The sequence below is a fragment of the Euwallacea similis genome, chromosome 15 (assembly GCF_039881205.1).
Source record: "Euwallacea similis isolate ESF13 chromosome 15, ESF131.1, whole genome shotgun sequence".
Taxonomy (NCBI): domain Eukaryota; kingdom Metazoa; phylum Arthropoda; class Insecta; order Coleoptera; family Curculionidae; genus Euwallacea; species Euwallacea similis.
Window position 1 is genome coordinate 3,136,626 of NC_089623.1, and position 24,453 is coordinate 3,161,078.

The window sequence follows — 24,453 nt, forward strand, 5'->3', positions numbered from 1 at the left end:
GCAAGATTAAATATGAATTAAAATCTAATCAACAATTATTGTCCATGGAATTGTTCCAGTGAGAGAATGAGTAGTATAGGTACAAAGAGGAGTAAATGCTTCTGATTATGTAGGGTCTGCTAAAAATAATGAGATCCCTTCAAATAAATTTTAACTAAAATATCACAAATTTGGGACATATGGGTAGATTGTTGAAATTGATTGTTTAAATAAAAATAAAAGGTAATTTCGGGGTTTCTTCAAGTAAAAATTCTCTCCAAATATACTCAAGCTCTGATTGATTCTCGTCTATCGAACAAATCGAAATCAATTATTTTCATCACTCCGAAAGGTTTCAGTAATTTCTATGCGTATTTTTTTTTACAATCAAATCGCATTTCAAGTGTGAATCCAATGCGATATCGGAATACCTCTGTTGTTTCGGTTTCTTTAAAAGAAATGTGGTAGAAAATATGCAGTAAAGATACACGAACCGTAGGGAAGGATGAGGATGTGAACAGGTGGAAAACGAAATACGAAAATATTTTCCTGGGAAATCAAACGGCGCGGGAAGAACAATAAAAAAAATATATAGGGATACATAGAGATTACGAGGAGAGCCCTAGAAGTACTCGAACAAAAACTTTTAAAAAAATTCAAAAATATTACATTACTTCTCAATATAGTTTTATTTGAGATTGATTCACTTTTCTCAACAATGTTTTATTGGCTTCTGTACTTTGTTTATAGCAAAAATCTTCGAATGTTTCAAAAAAGACATCAAACTCGAACTCTATTTCTTCATTATTAGCAAATCTCTTTCCACCGAATCATTTTTTCAAATTTGGAGATAGAAAATAATCTGAGGGGGCTAAATCTAGCGAATAGGGTGGGTAAGGAAAAAATTCGAAAGCAAGTTGGTTGATTTTGGCCATCGCTATGACAAAAGTGTGGACTGGTGCATTGTTTCGATGAAATAAGACTTCCTTTTCGTTAAATGCGGTCGTTTTTTCCTAATTTCTTCGCTCAAACACTGCAATTTTGTATAATATTCTCCGTTTATTGTTTTTCTTTTAGGGAGTCAATAAAAATGATCCCATCTACATCCCAGAAAAAGACACTATCACCTTTCCTGCCGATGGAACGGTTTTCGTTTCTTTTGGAGCCGATTCTCCCATTTGAATCCATTGTTTTGAGTGCCCTTTCGTCTCAGATGTGGAAAGATGGATTCAGGTTTCATCCATGGTTATAAATCAACGTAAAAACTCAACTTTATTGCTGCAAAATTTTGCTAAATACTCCCTTTTTGTTCAATTGTGAATAATCGCGGCAACCATCTTGCGTACAGCTTTTTCTTATCCAATTGTTCGGTTAAAATGCGATGTTCAGTGCTTTTTGAAATGCCTATTATGTCTGCTAACTCGCGCAATTTTAACTGACGGTCTTGCAGTACAGTTTTGTGGATTATGACCACAATTTCTGGAGTGGTCACCTCATTGAGTCGATTACTGATGTGTTGGTTTTGGCAACTCCTACGACCGTATTTAAACCTTGCCATCGGATATTTTACATATGTTAACGAAGGACCAGGTTCTCCTAAAATAGAATCTAATTCCGCTTTGATGTTGAATGGACTAAGACCTTTCAAATGAAAGTATTGAATCACGTATTGATGACCAATTTTTTCCATGTTCACAAAATCTCTAAACGCGTTCGCTAAAAACGGCTGCAAAACAAACGCATACTTTAGACATAAATTTTTTAAGGTTAGGTCTTTGTAATATAAGCAAATTTTTAACAAAAAAATTGTCATCTATATATTAAGTCAGGTACTTCTGGGATTATCCTCGTATATTACATAGTAAAGAAATATATGAGATAGCGAGTGACAACAGGTTTAAAAAAACTTTAAATAATGGACAAATAATTTCGGAATGAAAGAAATAATGACAAATTAAATTAGGACTAAAAATAACACATTTGAAAGTCATCACAAGAAAGCTTGAAATTGATAAAACATTAAAAAATGAAGACATTGACCATAAAAGAAATAAGGCTGTGGTCAAAGATAAAAGTGAAAGTCGGTATGAGAAAAAATACTATAATACAATAAGGTAAAGCATACCACAAAAGTAATAGTGAAAGAGAAATTAATCTGGATATCACAAAGAATGAGGTAAGACAGGAGACATTTCATAAAGTGCATAAAAATAAAAAAATGAAAGAGTGAAAATGAGAAATATCGACATTTTTAGGAGGACAAATTGAGAATGAGTGCGAGAATCTAACGGACAGGAGCTAGTAAGAGCGAAAATAATTAGAAATACGGAATAAGAAAAGTCATAAAAAACTAAATTGAGAATATTTAGCATGGCAAAATGTGAATTAAAGAAGAAACGAGAAGTTAAATTAGGACTGCGAACTAAAGTAAAGGACCACAGTGAAAATAAGTTGAAAATTGGCTCGAATGGGATTAATGGTGAGGAATAATACTGAGACTATTTTAGGAGCACAAAATAAAACAAATATAGATGGAGAAAAAGAGAGATTATAATAAGATTAGAACCAACAGATATGAGGTAGTGAGAACGAAAGGAACTTAAGCTAGACAAGACTGATAAAAATTTTAAATAGTGATTATTAGAAGTATATCAAAATTAATGAGGAATTTAAAAGCGAATAAGAGAAAAGATTTAATTATTGTTAGAAACTAATACTCAGATCAAAGTCGAACTCACTAAAACGACATTCGGTTGGAAATTAGAAAGAATGAGTTCATATCAATAGGATAGTCTCAGGATATAAAGCACCTACTTCAAGGACATCTTTTCACGTGGATGCATAATTGCACTAACTAAATTAAATTCTCATATTCAAATTACTCCATGAAAATCTTACTAATTTACAACACTACTTAATACCCAAAGCGTTGTAATACGAGCAAACAATCAATATAACTTCCTTGCAAATCTGAATAGTTTGTACATAACTTAATGTAACTTTAACGTATTAAATTGCTGCAAATAGAAATTAATCGCTATGTGTTTACTGTTTGTTAAAATAAATTTTTGATAAAAGAATAAAATTCGAAACTTTTGTAAAGAACTTCAAAAAGACTGAAATAATTAGATTTTTATTTGCACTAGCAGCGCAGAAATTATCTTCAAATCAGCAGAAACCAATACCCATGCCTGATCAAAAGCTTTCTTAAGCAGGTTTACGCCGCATTAGTTTCACTGTTTCAGAGGGTCGTTGAAAACCTTTTGTGAAGCGAACTGTGTAAACGCAGCTAATTCACGTAAAATCGTCACAGGACAGTTTTTCAGTTGCCCTTTAGTCACGCTTTCTGGAGGAAATTGAATAAGGCACGCGAAGGGATTAAGTATCTAAAACGTGGAATTTCCGGCTGAAACTAAATTCAGCCCAAACTAAATTCAGCCGAAACTAAATTCATCCCTATAATTTAACTAGAGACCTTCTTTGAGTCGTTTATGGCTTCCACTTGAGTTGAGAATATGTTCCAACAAATTTCGCTCTAGTAATGAAAGAGGAGACTCTAGAGATGAAACAAGTCGAGAATTATTACCTGCTATTCACATTATACAGTGTGGACATAAAGTGTGGATCATATTAAATAAAATCTATACAGATGAAAGAAAAAAATTGCTCGGACACGGCAATCTTAATTTGTAAATATGCAAATTTTGATATAACAAGATTTCTCATGACTTCATTATTATCGTAGATATGATGTTATATCCTGTTTTTCTAAATTGCATCCCAATTTTTGATATCACTATTTAAAGATTTAGCAATTTTGCATACAGGACAATTAAATTTAAAATTGGTTCCATAACAATTTTTTTTAAGAAAAAAAAAATTATCCACTTCAACAAAGCAATTCAACTGGGATGTAAAAAATATAAGAGAAACAGAAAAAAGTTAGAGTAAGTGATCAAACTGGTCACCATTTATTTGCTGACAATGAGCAAGGCGATTTTCAAATTCTTTTGTAACGTTAATTAACACTTGAGGAGTGATTAGTCTGATTTCTTCCTTTATTCTAATCTTCAAATCTTCAATTTTATTTGATCGGTTGGTGTAAACTTTAGATTTTAGATAGCTCCATAAAAAGAAATCGAGCGTAGTTAGGTCGGAAGACCTGACAAGCAATTCAATTGGTCCTTTCCCGCCAATCCATTTTTTTGGGAAAATGGTATTTGAATAATTTCGAATAGTTTGTGAATAATATGCCTGTGCACCGTCCTGCCAAAACCATAGAACATTATCCGACATAAGGAGATACTCCGCATTTGGATAACGCTAAGCAATTATTAGTATTATGTTTAGTTGCAGTAGTTCTAAATAATTCGCACCATTTAATGCACGTTCGCTATAAATATCCCTATGACTGAAGTACCGACAATCTGCCCATACGTTTATCTTCTGTGGGGGTTGGATATGCGCTTCCACCATCCAGTGCAGGGATTTTCAGGTGCTCATTATCTGCAGTTATTCATATTGAGAGAACCATTCAAACAGAAAGTTGCTTCGTCTGACAAAATTATGCGACTTGAAAACTACAGATCATTATGGCATCGTTTCATCATTGTTTAACAAAATTCAACTCTTCGGTCAAAATCATCCTCCTTAAGCTCTTGTACCAAATGAACGTTGTATGGATGCCATTTATTTTGTTTTAGGGATTTGGAAACCGAAGAGTGACTTATTCCTTGATGCAATGCGATCTGATGGTTTAATAAAAACGGATTTCCTTTTACTGTTAGTAAAACACCCTATTTTTTTTTCTGAAATTGCTGGACGATTTGATTTAAACCGATCTTTTACATAACCCAAATTCTTAAATTTGCAATTAATCTTACTGGTGCTTGATCTCGTAATAGGCCGATCAGAGTACTTATTGATAAACAATTTACAATCTTCTCCTTGTGTCCGGGTCTTATTATACTAAATATTATCTCCATAACCGATAATAATTGGAATTCCGATTCTTTGGGTTTCATTTAAATGCACCATTTTAGTTTGTAATACAATCAAAATACTACAATTAAAGTCTGTCGACTATCAAATTTGAGATTTATTACGATAGTAACATATCAACTTGTTTGCTCTTAGAAAAATTGTTAGAAAAGATTCAAAATAAAAATGAGCAAAATACCGATACGTCTATACGTCTCAGTTATAATGCTTTGTTGAAGTGGATAATAGAATTTTTTTTCTTAAAAAAATTGTCATGCAACCGATTTGAAATTTAATCATCCCGTATGCAGAATTACTAAATCTTTCAAATGGTGATAGCAAAAATTGGTGTTGCAATTGAAAAAACAGGGTATGACGTCATATTTACGACATTAATGACGTCATGAGAAATCTTTTTATTTCAAAATTTGCGCATTTATAAATTAAGGTTGACGTGTCCGACTATTTTTTTTTCTTTCATCTATATAAATTTCATTTAATATGTTCCATACTTTAAGTTCATACTGTATAAGTGAAAGTATCAATCAACTTATTGAAAACTTATTGGCTAAATTTGAAAGTTTTTGCCTCACAGCATTATTTTTAACTTACAAAATATTGAAAATTGAGATTTTGGCGCCCAGGGACTTTCATTTTCTTTATACGAGCTTATACGTGTCACTAAGGCCATTAATTTGAGTGATTTTTCATGAATTTCATATTTTTTTATTTTTGTGTTAGAATTTTAAGGCTCAATGAACTAATATAAATCGTATACATCGATGTTGGCTAGTGTACAGATTTATAAAGCTAATCGGTAAGATTAACTTGAGATCTGTTTTTAAAACGATTTCACCACTCGTTCCCGAGATATTGGCGCTTCAAACGTGAAAATTTGCTAATAGTAGGTGCTATGCTTTTAGCGAATAGGGTTGAGTGTGGGTTTTTACAACAGAAGCATCTGGAAACTGTACTTATTTATTTATGTTTTCGGTATTTCATCCGCTTTTAGTGTTGTGCATCAAAAAATCGGTTTTCTCGCAAATTACTTTTATGTGGTTTGCAGCGTTATTTGTAAATTTTAAGCTTTTTAGAATTATCGGAAGGCTTTTAAAAATGTGTACTGACTGCGAATTTTGGGAGATTTATGAGGATTGAATATTCTTCGTTTTTCTTGTATTTTTTCTATTTTTAAGAAGACCTCTAGAGTCTTCAGTTATGTCTATAACTGCACATTTTTAAGGTATTTTGGACATTTGAAAAACTAAAAATACATTAAGATTAGTAAAAACTGTTGCTTTTGCTATTATCAAAATGTTTTCCCATTTTAAAAAACTTTATTTTTCCAAGTATTCAAAACAGAATTCTCTTTAATTGTATACAAGACTGTTTTCTTTTGATTTTTATTGAAATAGCCAAGGATGTGACTGTTTCATAAAATTACAAATAATCACAAATCTTCTGAAGCCTTCACAATATCAAAAAGTCGCTCTAAACTATGAATATATTTTCAAAAACTTGTTTTAAAAAATTTCAATATACAAGTAAAACGGAAAGACCTTTACACATAGAGGTAACAATGGGTAGCATTTGTAACTGCGACATGTTTTCAGAAATTTTCTAAGTTAAATACTCTATCTCCAACGTTAATAACGTACCCCATCAGGCTAGAACGGTCACAAAAAGTTGAGAGTTTGCGGATAGTTAATTCCCTGCTTTACGATATATTTCACTTACAAGAAACATAGTTCAAGAAAGTGTACACTGCATATTGTTACGGTTTCGACTAATCTTAGGGAACTATGCCATTAAAATCACATGCTTACCAAATAAAAATTCATAAATAAATTCAAAAGCCTGCTGGACTTGGAATGAAATATTTCATCTAGTATATCAAGCTTTATAAAGAGGTAGGTAATAAAGTTTCTTGCATGCCTGTTCTGGATCCTGGTTTATTTGACCGATTTACCATCGTTACTCCATAAAATGGTAAAGGTCCGCCAATAAACCCATCTATCTTTACCTTGAAGGTCGTCGATTGTAAAGCCGAGTTCATTGGAGTGCAATGTTAGGCTATAACCATAATGACTCTTTCTCTGCCTTTTCCTTGATAAATTGCTAACCTTCATACCTCCAGGGTATCTCATGGCATTTATTTCAATAACATATCCCCTTTTTTTCTCACAAAAATTCACAAATCTCCTGTCAGGAAAAATTGCTTTAATCATACCTGAAAGCTGGTAAACTAGCATTTTGTGGTTAATATTACGCCGTAAGCTTCGTTCTTGCGATCCTGCATCGAATGGACAATAGATCTTTGTTCTCAGCAGGTATTTAATTATAGGATGCAAGGTTTCTGCTTAGATATTAGCCCTTATTCAGTGCTACCTTTATTGTCTGGTAACCTTAAATCCCACCTCCCTCAATGGAGAATCCAACTTTCCATCGAGAAAATAAATCTTCGGGCCCTAGCGCCGCTTTTAACCCAATATTTAAATCTCGTTCCCTTTTACATGATTAAACCTGACATTATAAAAGGCGATCTACAAAAGTTAATATAATATATGTGTAATATTTCGTAAGTGAAAAAACATGTAAATTAAAAGCGACGTTGATAAATGTCTGGTCTGCGTTACAACGCACTTATTCTGCGTAAACGGCTTTTTTACATTGTTAGGAATCTAAATAAATTTGTACGTCAGTTTGGGTTACTTTAATACCTACCATAATATACTTTAATGATGAAAAACTACCGAGTTCCGTGTAATTTATTGTCTAGTAGTCTAGCGATATCAGTCTAAGAATAAGTTTTGTATATTACGACCTTCAGTGCAAACGATAAATCTTGTTGTCAATTTGAGGATAATTCTAGGACTTGTCTAGCCCTTCAAGGAATCCTAGCGACAGCAATCAAATTCGGTAATTCAAGTTGAAGTTCCTTCACATGGGGGGCGATCAAAAAGGTCCAGGACTAATGCTTAAAAACTTTATTTAAAAATATTAAAAATTATTCAACATTGTCTTCTTCAAAGTACTCCTCTTGGCAACGCATACACACTTCTCTCAACGTCGTTTCCACTGCTGGAGGGATCTTGCAAACTGTTTTTGTAGAATGCTGTTTAGCCCTTCCAGCGATTCTTCTTTAATGTTTTCAATCGAGTCAAATCTCTGCCCCTTCAAAGGTCTCTTGTATTTGGGAAACGAGAAAAGTCCGCGGGGGGCAGGTCTGGTGAGTAGGGAGGCTGAGGCATGGTAGTCATGCCGTGGTTTGGTGCAAAAATCGCGAATGAGCAATACAGAATGAACTGGTGCGTTGTCATGGTGCAGCACCCAATGTCTACCTCTTCCCAGCACCGATCTCTTCTTTCGCACAGTCTCACGCGAATCCCTCAGGGTTTGAAGGTAACGAAAACTATTAATTTTTTCACTTCGTGGAAGGAATTGGTAATACACCACACGTTTTTAATTGAAAAGAACAGTATCACTCAAACATTCATTCCCAAATCCCTCTTGAATCACTTGAAAAGTTTCGGTAAAAGTTTTATCCACTTTAATACAAAATTTAACACAAACACGTTGCTGTTCATTTAAATTCATCTTGAAAAATATCGAAAAATCGCCAAACACGCGAAACTCGTTCTACAAAATCAGCTGTAATTTCGCTACAAAATGAGCATTCGAAAAATACTAGTGCTTGAGTTGAGTTACGCTAAACAATGCTTCCAGCCGCATTGTGCTTCGTTGCGACATTTTCCCGCAATTCAAAAAGTCCTGGAATTTTCTGATTACCCCTCGTAGATCAAAAACTCTCTGACGTATAAAATATGCTCCATAATATACCATTATTACCGCACACGAACAAAGGTTATTTAGGGTAGTTTGTTTGAAAATTATGACTGTATACCATGGAGCACCGCCAACTTCAGTAAATGACCGAATGTGATAATCAATATTTGAGAAAATACCAGTAATTATTATTATTTGCTATTATTTAAGCCAGTCTCCAACTTTCAACCCATTCAATACACTGCCAATTCCAATCACAATCAGCAGCTGAGCCCCATTATAACCTTCCCCTACGTGACCATATCCATAAACAAATAAACCGATGGCAATCACACAGTAACAATGGGAAAACCGCCCATTCCGCATGCTATGTTAATACCTGGAAAATATCTCTTGAGGGTCGAGGCTTCTGGAATCATTACCAGCGACATTGCGAGCAAGTTAATCTGTATGTTGTAAACAGAGAGGGCAATATTGGCATTCGCGCTGGAAATGGACATCGGTGGTGGTTTTCTTTGCGGTTTGTGCTATCTGTGACCGGTCTATCCTCTGGATTACGGACGCTGAATTTCAATGAAGACCTGCAATTCGGCTGCGAATTGGATTGTTTGACCTACAACGAGAGCCGGATTAGTTGTCAGGGAGATTGTTTTTATTTGGATAGGTTGATATGTGGAAAAGAAAGGAAGTGACAGGCGGGCTTAGGTTGAGAAAGTGCTTTCTCTGCTACCATAAGGGAAAATTGAAGCTGCCACTTTACTTCAAGAGAAGGGAGCATAACGCATTCTTAAATGAACATTTAAGAGTAATTGTTGATGCATACCGCTATAAACTATATAGAATTGACCGAAAAGTTTTAACCTCTTATATCGTTCACCTGTAACTGAGCCATTTTCCAAACCACTATATTTTTGTAAACGGCGGTGCGTCTAATGGATGAAATATGTAGGGTCCCTCATATATATGGAATAATGGCAATAACTTTTTAAATAATTTTTTTACCAAAAAACGTTTCAAGTAAAAGTTACAAGGCTAATTTGCGATCACTTTTTGATGATCTTGAACTTTCTTCTTACCCCATAACACTCCAACGAAGTTCAACTTTGATTTTTCAAATTGTCACCCTCTATTCCCGGATTGTTTTATGGAATCTACATTTATTTACGTATACGGACATATCAAATTTTATTGGGGCCAGATGAGAAAAAAATCAAGAAAAATTTATTATTTATTTATTTAAATCGTTGCTTCTACAAGTAGAAGCGGGCTATCGACCTTTAGGCCTTTCTGCCCTTGAAGGTATTTATAAGTACATTTATACATATCCAATAAATTGCATTATGCAGTTTATTTATGAAAACGTTTTAATACGGTTATGTTGGGGAATTGGAAGCGGGAACGTTTTGTAAGTTTGGTAATGCATAGAGGGTTCAGTACGATCCAGTTGCAAGGTTTTTTTTCCATTTTTCCTATATTTGTATCAGTCCCCTTCTTATCTTTGTCATGTTTGTGCGTTTATAAAGCATTTGTTGTGAGGGGGTTGTTTGCACATCTAATTTTTGTAATTAGTCTAAGTACGATTTGCTCTGTATTTCGTATGTATTGTTTTGTCTTTTCTTGTGTGTTTGTCCTCAGTATATGTCCTTAGTCTAACAGAGGTCTGCATTTGTTGTTTACACAAATTGTATTATACAATGTGTAACATTTAACCTGGAATATCGAAATATCTCGAATATTAGGCATCTTTTAAAGAAATGTTTAATATCAAGCTTTAATCACTGCCCATGTCCTGTCTTGCCATTCTTCTTGTCAGTATTCTTCGATCATCGTCTTAATGTTCTTGTTGAAGTTATATATATTTTTTATTCATTGTCGTATGTGTGTATGTGTGCGTGTGAGTGTGCGTGCATGTGTGTGCGTGTGTGTCTGTATAGTTCTTTTCCGTGTTTGATTACTCTCAATATAAATTTGGGTAAGGTATGTCGATAAAAAGGGTTTTTCAGTATGGGTCAAAAATTTTTGCACTGTCAGGGATAACTGTTGTTGAATTTCCTTTATGGAAACAGCCTGCGTTTGTGATTGATTACAGTACCTTTTTCGCTGCTATGCCCATGGAGTTTTAGAAAGTGCAAGCAAAAGGCAGTTAGGCGATCGATAAGTGCAAGGGAGATAGGCTACCGTTTCTTTTCCATTATCAATGATCCGCTAGCGTCGTTGACTCGCAAGCAGTACGTCTTAATCCAAGGATGGATGTGGTTCTACTTGATTTTAGAGGACGTAAATTACGTCCATACATTTCGTTTTATAATAAATTTAAATTTTTGAGTTTAAAAACAATAACTACAAGAAAATTTATCTCTCCTAAAAAACAAGTTTCTAGAAGGTGCTCAAACCAACTGCTCCTTTGTGCTAAACAATACTTGAGACGATCATAGTCCCAACCCAAACATTAAGTTTTTGAGGCTTTTAAGTGCCTCTATCATAAGTCTCGTGACGTTTTTCTGGGCCTAGACTCAAGCAACAGGTGCATTATGTTTTCTATACAACGAAAAACTTCATTCGTTGGTGATAACGATGTTGAAAACAAAATGAACACAGTACAGACTTTGAGAATTCCGAAGATTGTCAATAAAACATACCGAAGGGTTTATCTTAAACTCGAGGTACCATCATAAAATGGTATGTAACAGTTGTTGGTAGTACGGTTTACTGTCAGTAAAATAAAAACCACACCGCCGGAATTTCCCAAGAAGTTATATATCTGGGAAATACTGGATTCAAAGGACCAGAGTTTAGAGACATCAAGTGGTTTCAAAAGGTAAAAAACTAGAGGCCGACAAAGGGCTAATTTCCGGAGTGCCAAGATGCTCCAAACTCACCAACTCTAGTTTAATGATCGCTAGAAAAACAGTAGAAGGGGAATTGAGAGTGGAAAATTGAGGTTTTAATTCGGTGGTCAAGTTAGTTTACTCTTGAAATCATCAGCGACCTGGTCCTCTCGTAGAAAGGAACTTAGATTAAGCATAGTTGTAAAATACACACTCAAAGGAGTGAACCGAACCGAGTTTCAATTCAATTTCTCTCATCTGAAAAAACGAGAGTGCTCCTTTGATATCACAATCCCAGAACCAGCTGTGGAAACAGTTTCCACTAAATTTGCATCAGTGTCCAAGGGAAAGAAGTATAAATTTCCCTGAACACAAAATTTTCGCCTTTTCCACCAAAGTTTCATACATCACCATCCGAGACTCGTGACCTGAATCCAAAATCTTATTTGGTTTATTCAGTTTGTAAGATTTATACTTACTGTTTTTAAAAGTATTGTATACCTTTGAATTAGATACACCAACCCTACTTGCTATGGATTCAATAGAACTATGAGGTTCTTTTTGAACAGCAAGACAACTGTCCAATTTTTCTTCCTCATAAAAGTTTTCTCGATTATGGTTGTGTGGATTCATTTCCACTAAGTGAGAAGAATTCATACATCCATATTTTTTTTTAATTTGCTATAACGTTCCTGATAGTGCTCACCGAAGGAGCAGGCGAATCAGGAAATTTTAAAACAAATTCCCGTTGAACACCCGCTAAGGAATTACTCCCAAAATAGAAGATGCAAATTTCAATGCGTTCTTCAAGAACACATTATATGATAAATTTTAATATGGCCTTACCTTTACAAACACCACGGAAAAATGGTACTTTTAGAACACATCAATTGAAAAACAAGCCCTTTTTGTGACATGATCCGCCCTCGGATTAATGCGTACTGCTACGGTATCCTGTCTCCCTCGCACTCATCAATCGCCTAATTACCTTTTGCTTGCACTCATTAGAACCTCATACCTCATATGCATAGCAGCGAAAAAGGTATTGTATAGTTATCTATACTATCGACAAAGAGTGGAGAAACAAGTTAAAATTATCAATAACTGCAAAAAAATGGTTTAAAGACTTAATCGTCCGGTATACATAATTGATTTAAATTTGTAAACAATATTCCTGCATATGAATATTCATTTTTGAATTTTTTGCTAGGAGGGAAATAATTGACAAATTCAGTGTCCTGAACATGACTTCCTCTAGGAGTATACTAGAAGCTAGTGCAATGAAGTGACAAATTATAGGACATCATCTTTTACCACACCATGGTACTATTGAAAAGATTAAAGAAAAACAGAAGACAGCGCAGATAGTGGGTGAGAAAGTGGATTGCAATGCGAAACATATCCGGAGCTACGTAATCCATTACCAAAGAATTACAAGGACAATACCCAGATGATTTTAAAAACTTACCTCGTATCTCGGGACACAATACAATTTTTGGCATATACATATACGAGTATATCTTCAGTAGAAGCACCATTTTTTGCACTTCCACTTTTTTTAGCTCTTAAGCGAACGAGCTTGGTAAATTTTTAAATTTATTAGTTACATGAGCGACTGTAAAATTTGGCAAATTTAATGCTTCTGCGATTCTACTGACTGCTGCAATACGAGCTTCCCTTTTTTAAATCCTTCATATGTAGGGTCGCATAACGAAGGTTCATTTCTATAATACTCCTAAAGTTTTAAAGTTTCAGAGTCACTCATGCGTAACCCACTCATGTCGATTAACGCTCCACGACTGAGCCAGGCAAAAAATATCTAACACATTTGATAACCGCATGGCCTTTTTTGTATCTGAAGCAGACAACATTTTTACTATCTCTCTATTCATAAGAAACTAGACAAATGAACTACGATAAAGGACGATACAAACTTCTTCACTTGGTTAATCAGCGGCAATGTTCAATTCTTGGCGAGATGAATGGTGAGGTGAATGTCGAGGTGTCTGGCGAGGTGCGATGTTTCTCTATGTTTTTACCCTTAGGGAAGTGGTTCTCAAATTTTGTTCTTAACGCCCCCCTGTTTTAACTCAAGCATTTTTTTTCAGTTCTTAGCACCTCTCAATCCGTAGGAATTCAAATTATACTAGACAACACTTTCTAGTCCAAGGCGCCGGAGATGCTGTTGGAAAGTTCGCGTCAAGTAACGAAGCTTCTCGAAATTTCTGGATTGAAGCGACGCGACTGTAAATAAAGAAGTGCATTTATGGTTGTTATTAGTTATTTCAACATTCCTAATTCCCTTAGATAAAAAATTTTCAAGTCTGATGTTCCAAAGCTAAGCATTATTGTGGGTTATAAGTATGGTTATAATATTGTATATATATATATATATATATATATATAATATAATATTGTATGGATACACTTTTTAAAGGAAAACTTGAGGTTGAAGAGGCTTTTACATTGACAGATTTACGTGGAGAACGTCCCAGATCTAAAATACGAAATTATAACTAAGCGAACCTAAATTTCGGTTAAGTGATTAAGAAAACCCTCAATGCGTTATATGTTTAAAAGTATTGGCTGCAGGCAGCATGAAACGTAATAAATTAAAGAGGTTTTTAGAAATGCTACACAAAGAATGTATCAATAAATCGCGTGGATTTTTTGAGCAAAAACTAGAAGTCAAATTTCCATGAAGTGCTGGCAGTAAACAAGGAGGCTCTCATGACATCGGACAAAGTGGCTTATAAAGCAGCTAAATGTAAAAAATCCCACACTTTTGTAAAGCAACTTATTTTACCCTCCTGCAAGGACATTCTAGAAACAATAATTGGTGAGAACTCTTCTAAACAACTTGACAATATTTCTCTATCACATGATACAATCTCTCGATAAATTAATGATATATCAGTTGATATTCAGCGACAGCTTGAATCTGAGCTTACTGGAAAATTGTTTGCTATACAACTCGACAAAGCAGCTGATTTCAGTAATGATTCCCATTTGATTCGCTATATCAGATACTGTCAGGGCTCTAAAATATATGAAGATTTATTGTTCTGTAAATTAATAGAAGGAAGAACTACAGCCACCGAATTGTTCAAGATTGCAAATGATGCTGTTACTAAGGCGAATTTGCATTGGAAAAATTGTGTTGCGATTTGCACTGATGAAGTCCACGCCATGTCTAGTAAATACAACAGTTTACAAGCGTTAGTAAAAATTAATCTTTAGAAATTACCTGGAAGCTCTGTATGATTCATCGGGAAGCATTAGCATCTAAATCGATAAATCCTGGTCTAAATATGGTAGTTATTGAAGTAGTTAACTTTATAAAAACCAGTCCACTGAAATCAAGAATGTTCTCTGTTCTATGCGAAGATATGGAAGCTGATCGTAAATCTTTGCTATTTTATTCCTCATCCAGATGGTTGTCATGCGGTAAGGTGGTCAAGCTTGTCATTGGGCTAAGAAAGGAAATAGCGATTTTATTAAGCGTAGAGGGTTACAAGGGTTCAGCAAAATTTTACGACATATCATTTTTGTTAAGGCTTTCTTATTTGGTAGATACTTTTGAAAAAATTTATTTATTATTTTTATTTATATTATAATATATATATATTATATATTTTTTATTTATTTATAAATTAATACGCTTAATTTTCAACTCCAGGGAAAAATAGTAAAAATACTTGATTTGGGTCAAAAGATTGATTTTTTTGTAAAAAAATGCAGTTATGAAATAAGGAATTAAAAGAAAATTGTTTTGAAACGTTTCCCGCATTGTGTGAATTGATGTAAGATTTTCCATTGTAAAAGAATCACAAAACTATGATGCTAAAAACCGTGGGAGGTTATTTACTAAACCTGAGTGCGAATTTCAGACGATACTTCTTTGCAAAAGATGATGTCAAATTCTCCGACTGAAGCTGGGTTTCAAACCCATTTGACAATACACCTGTCGGGCTATCACTACAAAAAGAAGAACCATTGAAAGACGTTTCAACAACCACCTCACAAAAATTAAATTTTGTTAACAAATCTTTAACACATTTCTGCACTGAACTTCCGAGTGACTACTTCTTTATAAAAGCCAAAGCGCTTAGGATTCTGTTGCCTTTTCCAACGTCTTATCTTTGTGAAACTGGATTTTCTGCACTTGCTTCCTTGAAACCTAAATACCGAAATAAACTTCAAGTAGAAAATGAACTCAAAGTGACCGCCTTTAATATAGAAGCAAATTTAAAGAGATTGTGCGCTTTAAATCAAGCGCATGTTACCCATTAGTTGTTAGAACCTTGGAATAAGTTTTCTGTTTGTTAATTAAAATTTCATTAAAGAATTTTTCAATCTGTAGCGCCCCCCTGATTATGTAAAGGCACCCCCTCTTAGGGGAGCGCCCCACAGTTTGAGAACCGCTGCCTTAGGGCATTTAAGGCCCCATGCAGAATGGCCCTCGCTATTGCAAGCTGCGCACTTTATAGGGAGTGTTGATTTGCACGTTGTCGTGTGTGGCCCCTAGCATTTGTGGTATTTTATTGTTGCATTGCAGTCGTCTCTTTTATGTTGAAATGGGTTGCATTTGTTGCATGGGATGGAAATAGGTGTCGGTGGTTTGCTTTCCACGATTTTGAAAATACGACTCAGAAAGTGGACAGTGCGTTCATTAATTAGTTTTTCGTGGACGGGGAAGTCACCATTTACGAGCCTTATCATGAAATGTTAGGGTACCTCTTTATCTCGATATCATTCTTTTACAAAATCTTATCTCATGGTTAAGATTTACGAAATTCTGCAAAAACATATTAGAAATTTCCATATTTAACCTACTAGCTACCAATCAGTATGAAAGTGTTATTAAACGTGTTGTTTTAATTTGGTGACATCCTTGTTGCATTCTAGTTATTTAATTTGAAATTGATAATTATACTTTGTTGTTTAAGGGTTTCGAGTGCTTTAGTGACTTTGTTTATGTCGTTCGTTTTTTTTATTTATTATTTTTTATAATATTATTTATGTTCGTTGTTTTCCTGTTTAATAATGATGTCTTTGTTGTTTTCGTTGATGTCTTCCTATCTTATGGCAAAGTGGATTCTGAATGTTGATGATAATTTATATACCATAAATGTGTTATCCAGAATTGGATAGCGGTATTATGTAGTCTAATTAGACGTTGACGTCATTGGAGTTTGTAATAATCTTTCAAATGCTGGTCTCTTAGATTGTTATGTTGGAGTTGACGGTGTAGTGTGTGTGATGTTTGGTTTCCTTCCTCTTCTTTTTGATCTTGGCTTACAAAATTCGCCTTCCTGCCAAACTTGGTCCGCCGATTCGAAATCACAAGCGAGTTCCTAGAGTGCATACTTATTAATGTTGTTATTGGATTCTTGGAATTTCTGTGCCGTTCCGCAAAAAACTATTACCGCCAAAAAATTGTTTTGATTCACACTGAACACGTCTTACCCATTCGGATATTGAGCTTAAACTCCAGAAAAAAATTATTTTCCTTTTTTATTCAAAAAAAAATTCAATTCAATCAAAAAAGCAAAACAACAATTTGCTGTTTACAAGAATTAATTGATATCTAATTTTCAAAGTATTTATTCAAAATGTCTTCCATCGTTATCCAAACACAGTGCTATTCTTTGCATGAATGATCTTCTCACCTGAACATAGGCGTCTTGCTTAATTGATTACATTACACCGACAATATCAGTCCTAGAGTCATCTACGTTATTTGGCTGATTCTTATAAACTTGGTCTTTCAAATAACTCCAAAGGAAAAAGTCGCAGAGATTCAAATCAGACAACTAAGTTGGCCACTCGACTTCACCAAGCAAAAAGTGTTTATTGTTTTTTTTAAATTAAAAATTAGAATTTCTGGAATGTTATTTACATAACATTTAAAAAATACACAGGGTGTTTTTGTTAATTTGCTTTTCTGATCGAATTTAATTTTTTTCAATAAAATAAGAAAAATAATTTTTTTCTCAAAATGTTTCTTCTCTAACCCCAATAAAATTTGATAAATCCGTATGCATAAATAAGTATAGATTCCATAAAGCAATTCAGAAATAAATGGTGTCAATTTGAAAAACTAAAGTTGAACTTATTTAGTATGTTATGGGGTAATAAAAACAAGTTCAAGGTTATTAAAAGATGACAAAAAATTTGCCTTGTAACTTTTACTTGAAACATTTTTTGATAGGAAGGACATTTAAAAAGCTATTGCCTTTCCTCGGTATATATGACGGAGTCTGTATATTCATATTTTTGTATCGTAGTAGTTTTTTTTTATACCAATACCATATTAATTTGTCTAATTTGATGTTTTGGCATGTGTGCAAGCATTTGTCCTGTTGATATTGGTGTATCAACGCCTTTATATTCCTATTGAGTTTGTTAAGTGTTCTTTTTAATTTATGATCTTATATGTCTGTGTAAAGTCCATGCCATTTCCTTTTACATTTGGTGAGCCTCAATATAAATTTTTGCAAGGCGTGTTGGTAAAAGACATTTTCAGTCGAGGGGAATTTTTTTTATTGCCGATGACTATTGCTGTTGTGTGTTTTCTAGGCAGATGCATAATTCATTCATGTGTCTTCTGACCCTGTCCAGGTCGGTTTTATTTAAGTTTAATTCGTTAACATTGTGTTTTACAGGGGGCCTAGTTTTTGTTTGTATGAGGTCAATGTCAAAGGTCTCATCCATATGATATGATCCAAGTTTGTTAGTTAAACTTGTATTGTTTATCTTATTTGTAAGACTCCTTTAATGAAATAAGACGTCCGGTGTTGAGGCAGATTTTTCGGGCGTTAGAGGCATCGGGGGAGTTTTCTGAAAATCTGTTTAACTGTATTCTTTTGTTTATGTTAAGGTTTCGGTTTTTAATAAGGCCAATTAAGTTCTTGTAGAGGCATTCTTTGGTTAGTATGTTTGGTTTTATCTTGGAAAATCGATGTACGCATACTAAGAAATATGGATTTGTTTATCAAGGTAAAGAATAATAAAATGAAGAGAATTGTTTAGGGTATTATTCCAGGAAGAGGAATTTTCTTTGCCGAGTTTTATTTTTGATTTAACTAATACCTTTGGATCTTCTGTGGCATTACTGACAGTGTGGACATGTTTGCAGATCTACTGCCAGTTTCCGTAGGTCCGTGTCGGTTCCAATTTAATTTGACTAGCTTAACACTTGACTTGATGGGTGGCATTGGTTTGTATAAGTCTTTACATTGTTTAAATGGCCAAAAAACGTATTTAATTAAGTATTCCTAGATATCTTGTGTGAATGCACGTATTTTATGCACTCCTTGTAGTTCATGAGTGTGCAAAGATATCTTTTCATACGCAAACCACAACAGTGATTAATAATAATTATAGTTGAATTTTTGATCTTTTAAGTTTCTTGTGTGATCGTTTTGCAAATTGGTATGTATTATATAGGGTTCCCTTTCAAAACGTTCACTAAAAGTATATTTGGTAAAAGTTCAAAGTATATTTGAATGTTTCAATAAGATGATTTTTTCCTCATATAATGGAGATCTAAGAATTGTAATCAATGGATTTTTAAATCTTTTAAAATTCCTGAATATTTGCGAGGTTTTCATCAGTTTGAAGAGACTTCGCAAAGATTTAGTTTGCAGTTTGCGGGTATTTAGGTATTTCTAACCTTTTAATTATTTATACTTTATTACCCAAATTTCGGTTATTAATTACATTTTATGAATTTAAGGTTGTTTTGGCATACCACCGAGATTTATGAAGGATGTACTTGTTTATCCAAGCTCTTTTAAAAGCTTCCTTGGAGATTTAGACTAGTTTGCGAAAGTTTCTGTGCTTCCGCTTTGTTATTTTTGAGTTGGAAAGAAGTTCATGATTATGCACTAGACAGTAAATATCAAATGAAAGATTTTGATATCTGGTAAGGATAATTTGTGGGATTAAAAACGTATGATTACATCAATTATCGTATTTTTCGCATTTGTATATAATTAAAAAAATGCAAAATTTACTAATGAGAAGCAGAGACGTACTGAACATACATTTAACAATGATATGGGATATAATATTTCAGATATAAGGTGAAATTTATAGGATAGAGAAGACATTCTCCAATTTATACACAAATTTAAAAATAGATAAAATGCTGATCCTAACGAAATGTATAATAAGTAAGCAAAATTTGTCAAAAATCAGTACGAATTTTCCTACAACATCAAATATTAAATAACTCTATTATATTTGGAATGTTTCTTGACAGTTTGAAAAAGGCATTCGTGGTTGCTCTGTTAACAAAAGGTGTCTCCGAAGGAAAGGCAAACTATTGACCTATGAGCCTTGTGCCTACATTTTCCCAAATATTTAAAAAAGTTATATGCATGAGTATCTTCAGCTTCATAATAGCACAAAATGTGTGAAATAAAAATCATACACGGATATATGGTTAACTTTGTTATTAGCAGAGATAGGGTCCTAGTTTAAATTGCAAAAAGTTGTATTTTCTTGGGCTGGTTGCGATAGTGATAGTTAAACATTGCATTGTAAAGATAATTTTAAAAAACACTTTTTTAAATGGAACACTGTGTACATTTATAAAGAAAATTAAAATTAGTTTAATTTTATACAAGAAACTTTACTCACTTTTTTCTAAAATGAATTTTTCTAAGATACTGATCTATTTTTATTCTAATTTTACAAGCGGCAATCGATCAAATTAATTTAAAAAAAGTTTAAGATATTTAAACTAGGTGTTCAAAAATGCCCCCTTCTTGTTGTATGCATTTTAAAGCAAGTCTTTTTACACTTTTACATGCTTTAAAATTTTGTCAAGTATCTAAATTGCGGATTATTTCACGTATTTTGTGTTTAAATTATTCCGTGTTTTGAGAATTTTCCGATATATCACATCTTTTTCAGTACTCCACCAAACAAATCTATAGCAGTAATGTCAGGGGATCGTGCAGGAAAACGTATAGGACTGTATGTAGTTATAATTTTAACATCGAAATATTCATGTATTAATGGATTTTTTTTTCATATTATGAGGTGGAGCGCCGTCTTGTTGAAAAAAAAGTTGCTGTCTCTCCGCTAAATTAACATCATCCATAAAATCATAAAAAACTTTTCTTAATAATTGATGATAACGTTGTCCTGTTAACGTTTCTTACTGAAATTTTTTAGTATAAAATTAAAATAGTTTTAATTTCATTTATAAATATACACAGTGTTACATTAAAAAAAATGTGTTATTAAAATTATTTTTATAACGCGATGTTCAATTATCCTTCTATTATCACCATCGTAATCAGTTCAAGAAAATACGGATCTTTGTAATTTAAACTAGGGTTCTATCTCTACTAATAACAAAATTAACAATGATGCGGACTTAATTGGGCACATCTATACAGGGTGTCCCATTAAAAATAAAACTGAGCAATTTTAGAATATTTGCTGATTAAAAGTAAAAAATGGCTGAAACAGATAAAGTCAGTTACGAAGGGGGAAATATTTTGCGCATATTTTGTAACCACCGTGTTCAACTTCTACGCAGGGGTGATATAAACCCTAAAAATAGAGTAGCCAACCCGGTCACCTGAATTAAATCCCTGCGACTTTTTCCTTTGGGGCCATTTAAAAGATCTAGTTTATAAGGATGTGATGTATTGTAATTCAATGAATCAGGCAGGGCACCTATGTTCAGGTGAGAAGATCATTCATGCGAAGAATAACTTTTTGTGCTTGGACAACAACAGAAGAGTATTTTGAATAAATGTTTTAAACATTAAATAACAATTAATTTTTGTAAACACTAATTTGTTATTTTGCTTTTCTCATTTAATTAAAATTTTTTGAATAAAATGAGGGACATTTTTTTAAAAATATTTTTCTTATCCAACCCCAATCAAATTTGATATGTCTATATGCCCTATTAAATGTAAATTCCATAAAATAAGTCAGAAATAGAGGATCATATTTGAAAAACAAAAGTTGGACTTCGTTGGACTGTTATGGGGCAAGAAAAAAAATTTCAAGGCTATCAAAAAATGACAAAAAATTTGCCTTGTAACTTTTACTTGAAACATTGATGGACCTTATATGATCAGGAGTGTGTACTTTTCTTCTTTAAGAATAGATATATGTTTGATAGGCGTGCACCTAAAGGTCTGTACCTACATTTTATAATATTATTATTACAATAATGGTTATTATATAATAATTAAAATTATTATTGTTACTATCTATCTTATGTACAGTATTAAGAATTCGTTGAAATTGTTATTTCTCATGCCTTCTCCAATAAAGTATGATTTTAATGTATATTTGGAAAGCAATTATTGATCAGACATCTTATTGTTCTCTTTACCAATAACTTTGGTTTTACAAGTAATTCAAATCACATGTCATCAGCAAAACACAATCATTAGAACGCACGAATAAAGTTATGGGTTAATAACTTTATATTCCCAAACCCCAGCAGGGAGTCTCATAATGAACAAAATAATACAGATACATGTTACATACACACATACATAGTCACATCAATGCACATCTACCAATTTCAGCTAATTAGGCCCAAATGGAAAACTAAATTATATCGCAAATTCTACTCGAACACCTTTGCTGATAACAATTTCATCCTAAATTGTATTATGCATATATAATAATGGGGGAACATGAAGAAAATCGAGTGCTGTTTCTCCCCCTTGAGGACTCACCTTTTATAGGGTTATTTTAGATATCACTGAATTCACAATTTTCCAGGATGACACACAAATATAACCGAACTTGATATTATTTCCACTGAAGTTGGATTTCTGGAAACAACATCCATAAGCGGGCTATTCAGTGGCGTCACTCAGGCGGGCGCCTAGACACTTTTGCACATGCGAAATTGAGACGAAAACTTTTAGACCTTTTATCATCCCTTATTAAAGAACTTTTTTTGACTTTTTCATTTCGGGGAAAAGGTCTGCCACTGGTCTTAGTAGATATTTATTTGCCTGATATATTCCCATGAGTTACGCCCACAGTCCAGTTTTTATATACCGCGTGTACGTTCCAATCAATCAATGAAGGGCAAGTTTCTCATCTCGTTTAGGTGGTGAATGCGGTTTTTACGCCCTAATAGCTTTTAAACGGCAGGAGTATTAGGGTTCTTATGCTCGGTAAGATAATTGTCTGCAAGTGAGAAATTGAAGGGGTGGATGTTTATGGAGGATGTTAGTTTAAATAGACTGAGGCTGTGTACAGTATTTCATTCTTCATATTTTTCATCGTGCACTAGGTATCTTTGTCAAAAGCGTTCAAATAATAAAGCAATATTTACAAAAATATTTTGTCTTTAATAATCATGTCCACGGGCATCTAAGATATCAGCGATAAGAGTGACACTCTAAAGTCGTCTTCGATTCCAAAAATCCCTTCGAAAGTAAAAATCCCAAGAGAGGTTTCCAGTTACTCAATTAAATATCGGGTGTCGTGTTAATAATGGTCTTTGGATGTATCGAGGCGAAAAAATTTTATAGTAGGAAGTCACATCCGAGTAATTTAATTCTATAACTTTATCGCCAGGGAATTGTCTTCGAGACTCTCATAGTATAGATATATTAGTTTGTTTTATGTAGCGAATGTAAAAAGTATTGTAACGCGTTAATAACTTTCATAAAGTCGATTTTTTAAAAACATGTTTAAACACGTATAATTTTATTTTAAAAAGAACATTTAATGTATTATTTTCGATGTTCAAATTTTTCACCCCTATCCAGCTATCTCTATTAACTTTTTATTTTCAAAAGGGAAGGTACCCATTGTAGTAAATCAAATGAAAAAGTAATTCAATAAGGAATACAACACTATACTCAGAATTAGAATTGGATCTACAGTTTCCTTACAAAAAAAATAGAACAAAATCCATATCCTAAAACGATTAAAGGTTTAATCTTTGCTCTCTAGATGGACAATCCATTCTTATTTCACTTTGAAAGAGAGTAAAAAAATAAACAAAGACGTAGAACTTCCGAATCGTCTTCACTGTAAACAATTGTTTAGGTACAAAATATTTTGGTTTTCATATAATTCACCAGTAGTTGAATTCAGTTGTTAGACATTTACCATAGTTAGAATATCCAAAAAATGAATTGTTTATCTGAAAAGCAAACAATTGAAATTTTAATTTTTTTCAGGTATAGAGATCGCAGAAGAACTTATAAATAAATGTGTCTTGTATTTAATGAGAAAAATCCGGAACAACCTATTGACAGAAGTGTAGTTCGTCGGATTAATAAAAAATTTCAGTAACCTGAAAGTATGAAAGCTGTTGCAAAATGTGGAAGACCTCTAATAGCAACTAGTGTCGATAAAGCACTAAATATTCTTTTATCTTTCGATGAAAATTCCATAAAGTCTGTCGGTAAACTTGCCGATGAATTTAATGTATCTGTAAAATCAGAAAGCAATCTTATAAAACGAGAAAGAATTCATATCTAGAAAACTTCTCTTACCCTAGAGTTGAAACCTGAAGATTATGATCGCAGCATAGAATTTTGTGAATTGATGTAAGAGAAAGGTATTCAGGATATGTTTTTTTCTAGAATTTTATTTTCAGATGAAGCAACGTTTTGCTTAAATGGATCTATTTATCGCCATAATTGTCGCTACAGACTCTGTATTCACAACATCCGCAAAAACTCAGTGTATGGATGGGTTTAATTGACCATCAATTCATCGGTCCATTCTTCATAGAGGGAAACTTAAACAATTCGTAATTCTTACACTTATTGAAAAACAAAATAGTACCCTCATCCGCCGTTATTTCTCCTGGAGAAAATTGGGAACAAGTAACCAATAATATTTGGTTTCAACAAAATGGTGC

The 24,453-nt window shown here is 33.3% G+C and overlaps 2 protein-coding genes across 2 annotated transcripts in view; one reads left to right on the top strand and one right to left on the bottom strand.

The window, feature by feature from the left end:
* LOC136413814 (zwei Ig domain protein zig-8-like) overlaps positions 1 to 22,206 on the bottom strand; it is a 68,529-nt gene extending 46,323 nt beyond the window's left edge. The window contains exons 1-2 of the mRNA XM_066397538.1: positions 22,112 to 22,206; positions 9,125 to 9,358 (exon numbers count right to left, since the gene is read on the bottom strand). Coding sequence (XP_066253635.1) covers positions 9,125 to 9,245 — 121 coding nt within the window. The 5' untranslated portion in view covers positions 9,246 to 9,358; positions 22,112 to 22,206. The remainder of the gene's footprint in view (positions 1 to 9,124; positions 9,359 to 22,111) is intronic.
* Positions 13,480 to 16,462, top strand: LOC136413767 (zinc finger BED domain-containing protein 5-like). Its single transcript, XM_066397472.1, has 11 exons — positions 13,480 to 13,587; positions 13,738 to 13,819; positions 14,166 to 14,219; positions 14,278 to 14,412; positions 14,491 to 14,769; positions 14,814 to 15,142; positions 15,327 to 15,376; positions 15,509 to 15,854; positions 15,937 to 16,086; positions 16,254 to 16,306; positions 16,360 to 16,462. Exons 1-11 carry the CDS (start codon positions 13,480 to 13,482, stop codon positions 16,460 to 16,462), a joined length of 1,689 nt encoding a protein of 562 aa, XP_066253569.1.
* Positions 22,207 to 24,453: the final 2,247 nt, after the last annotated feature.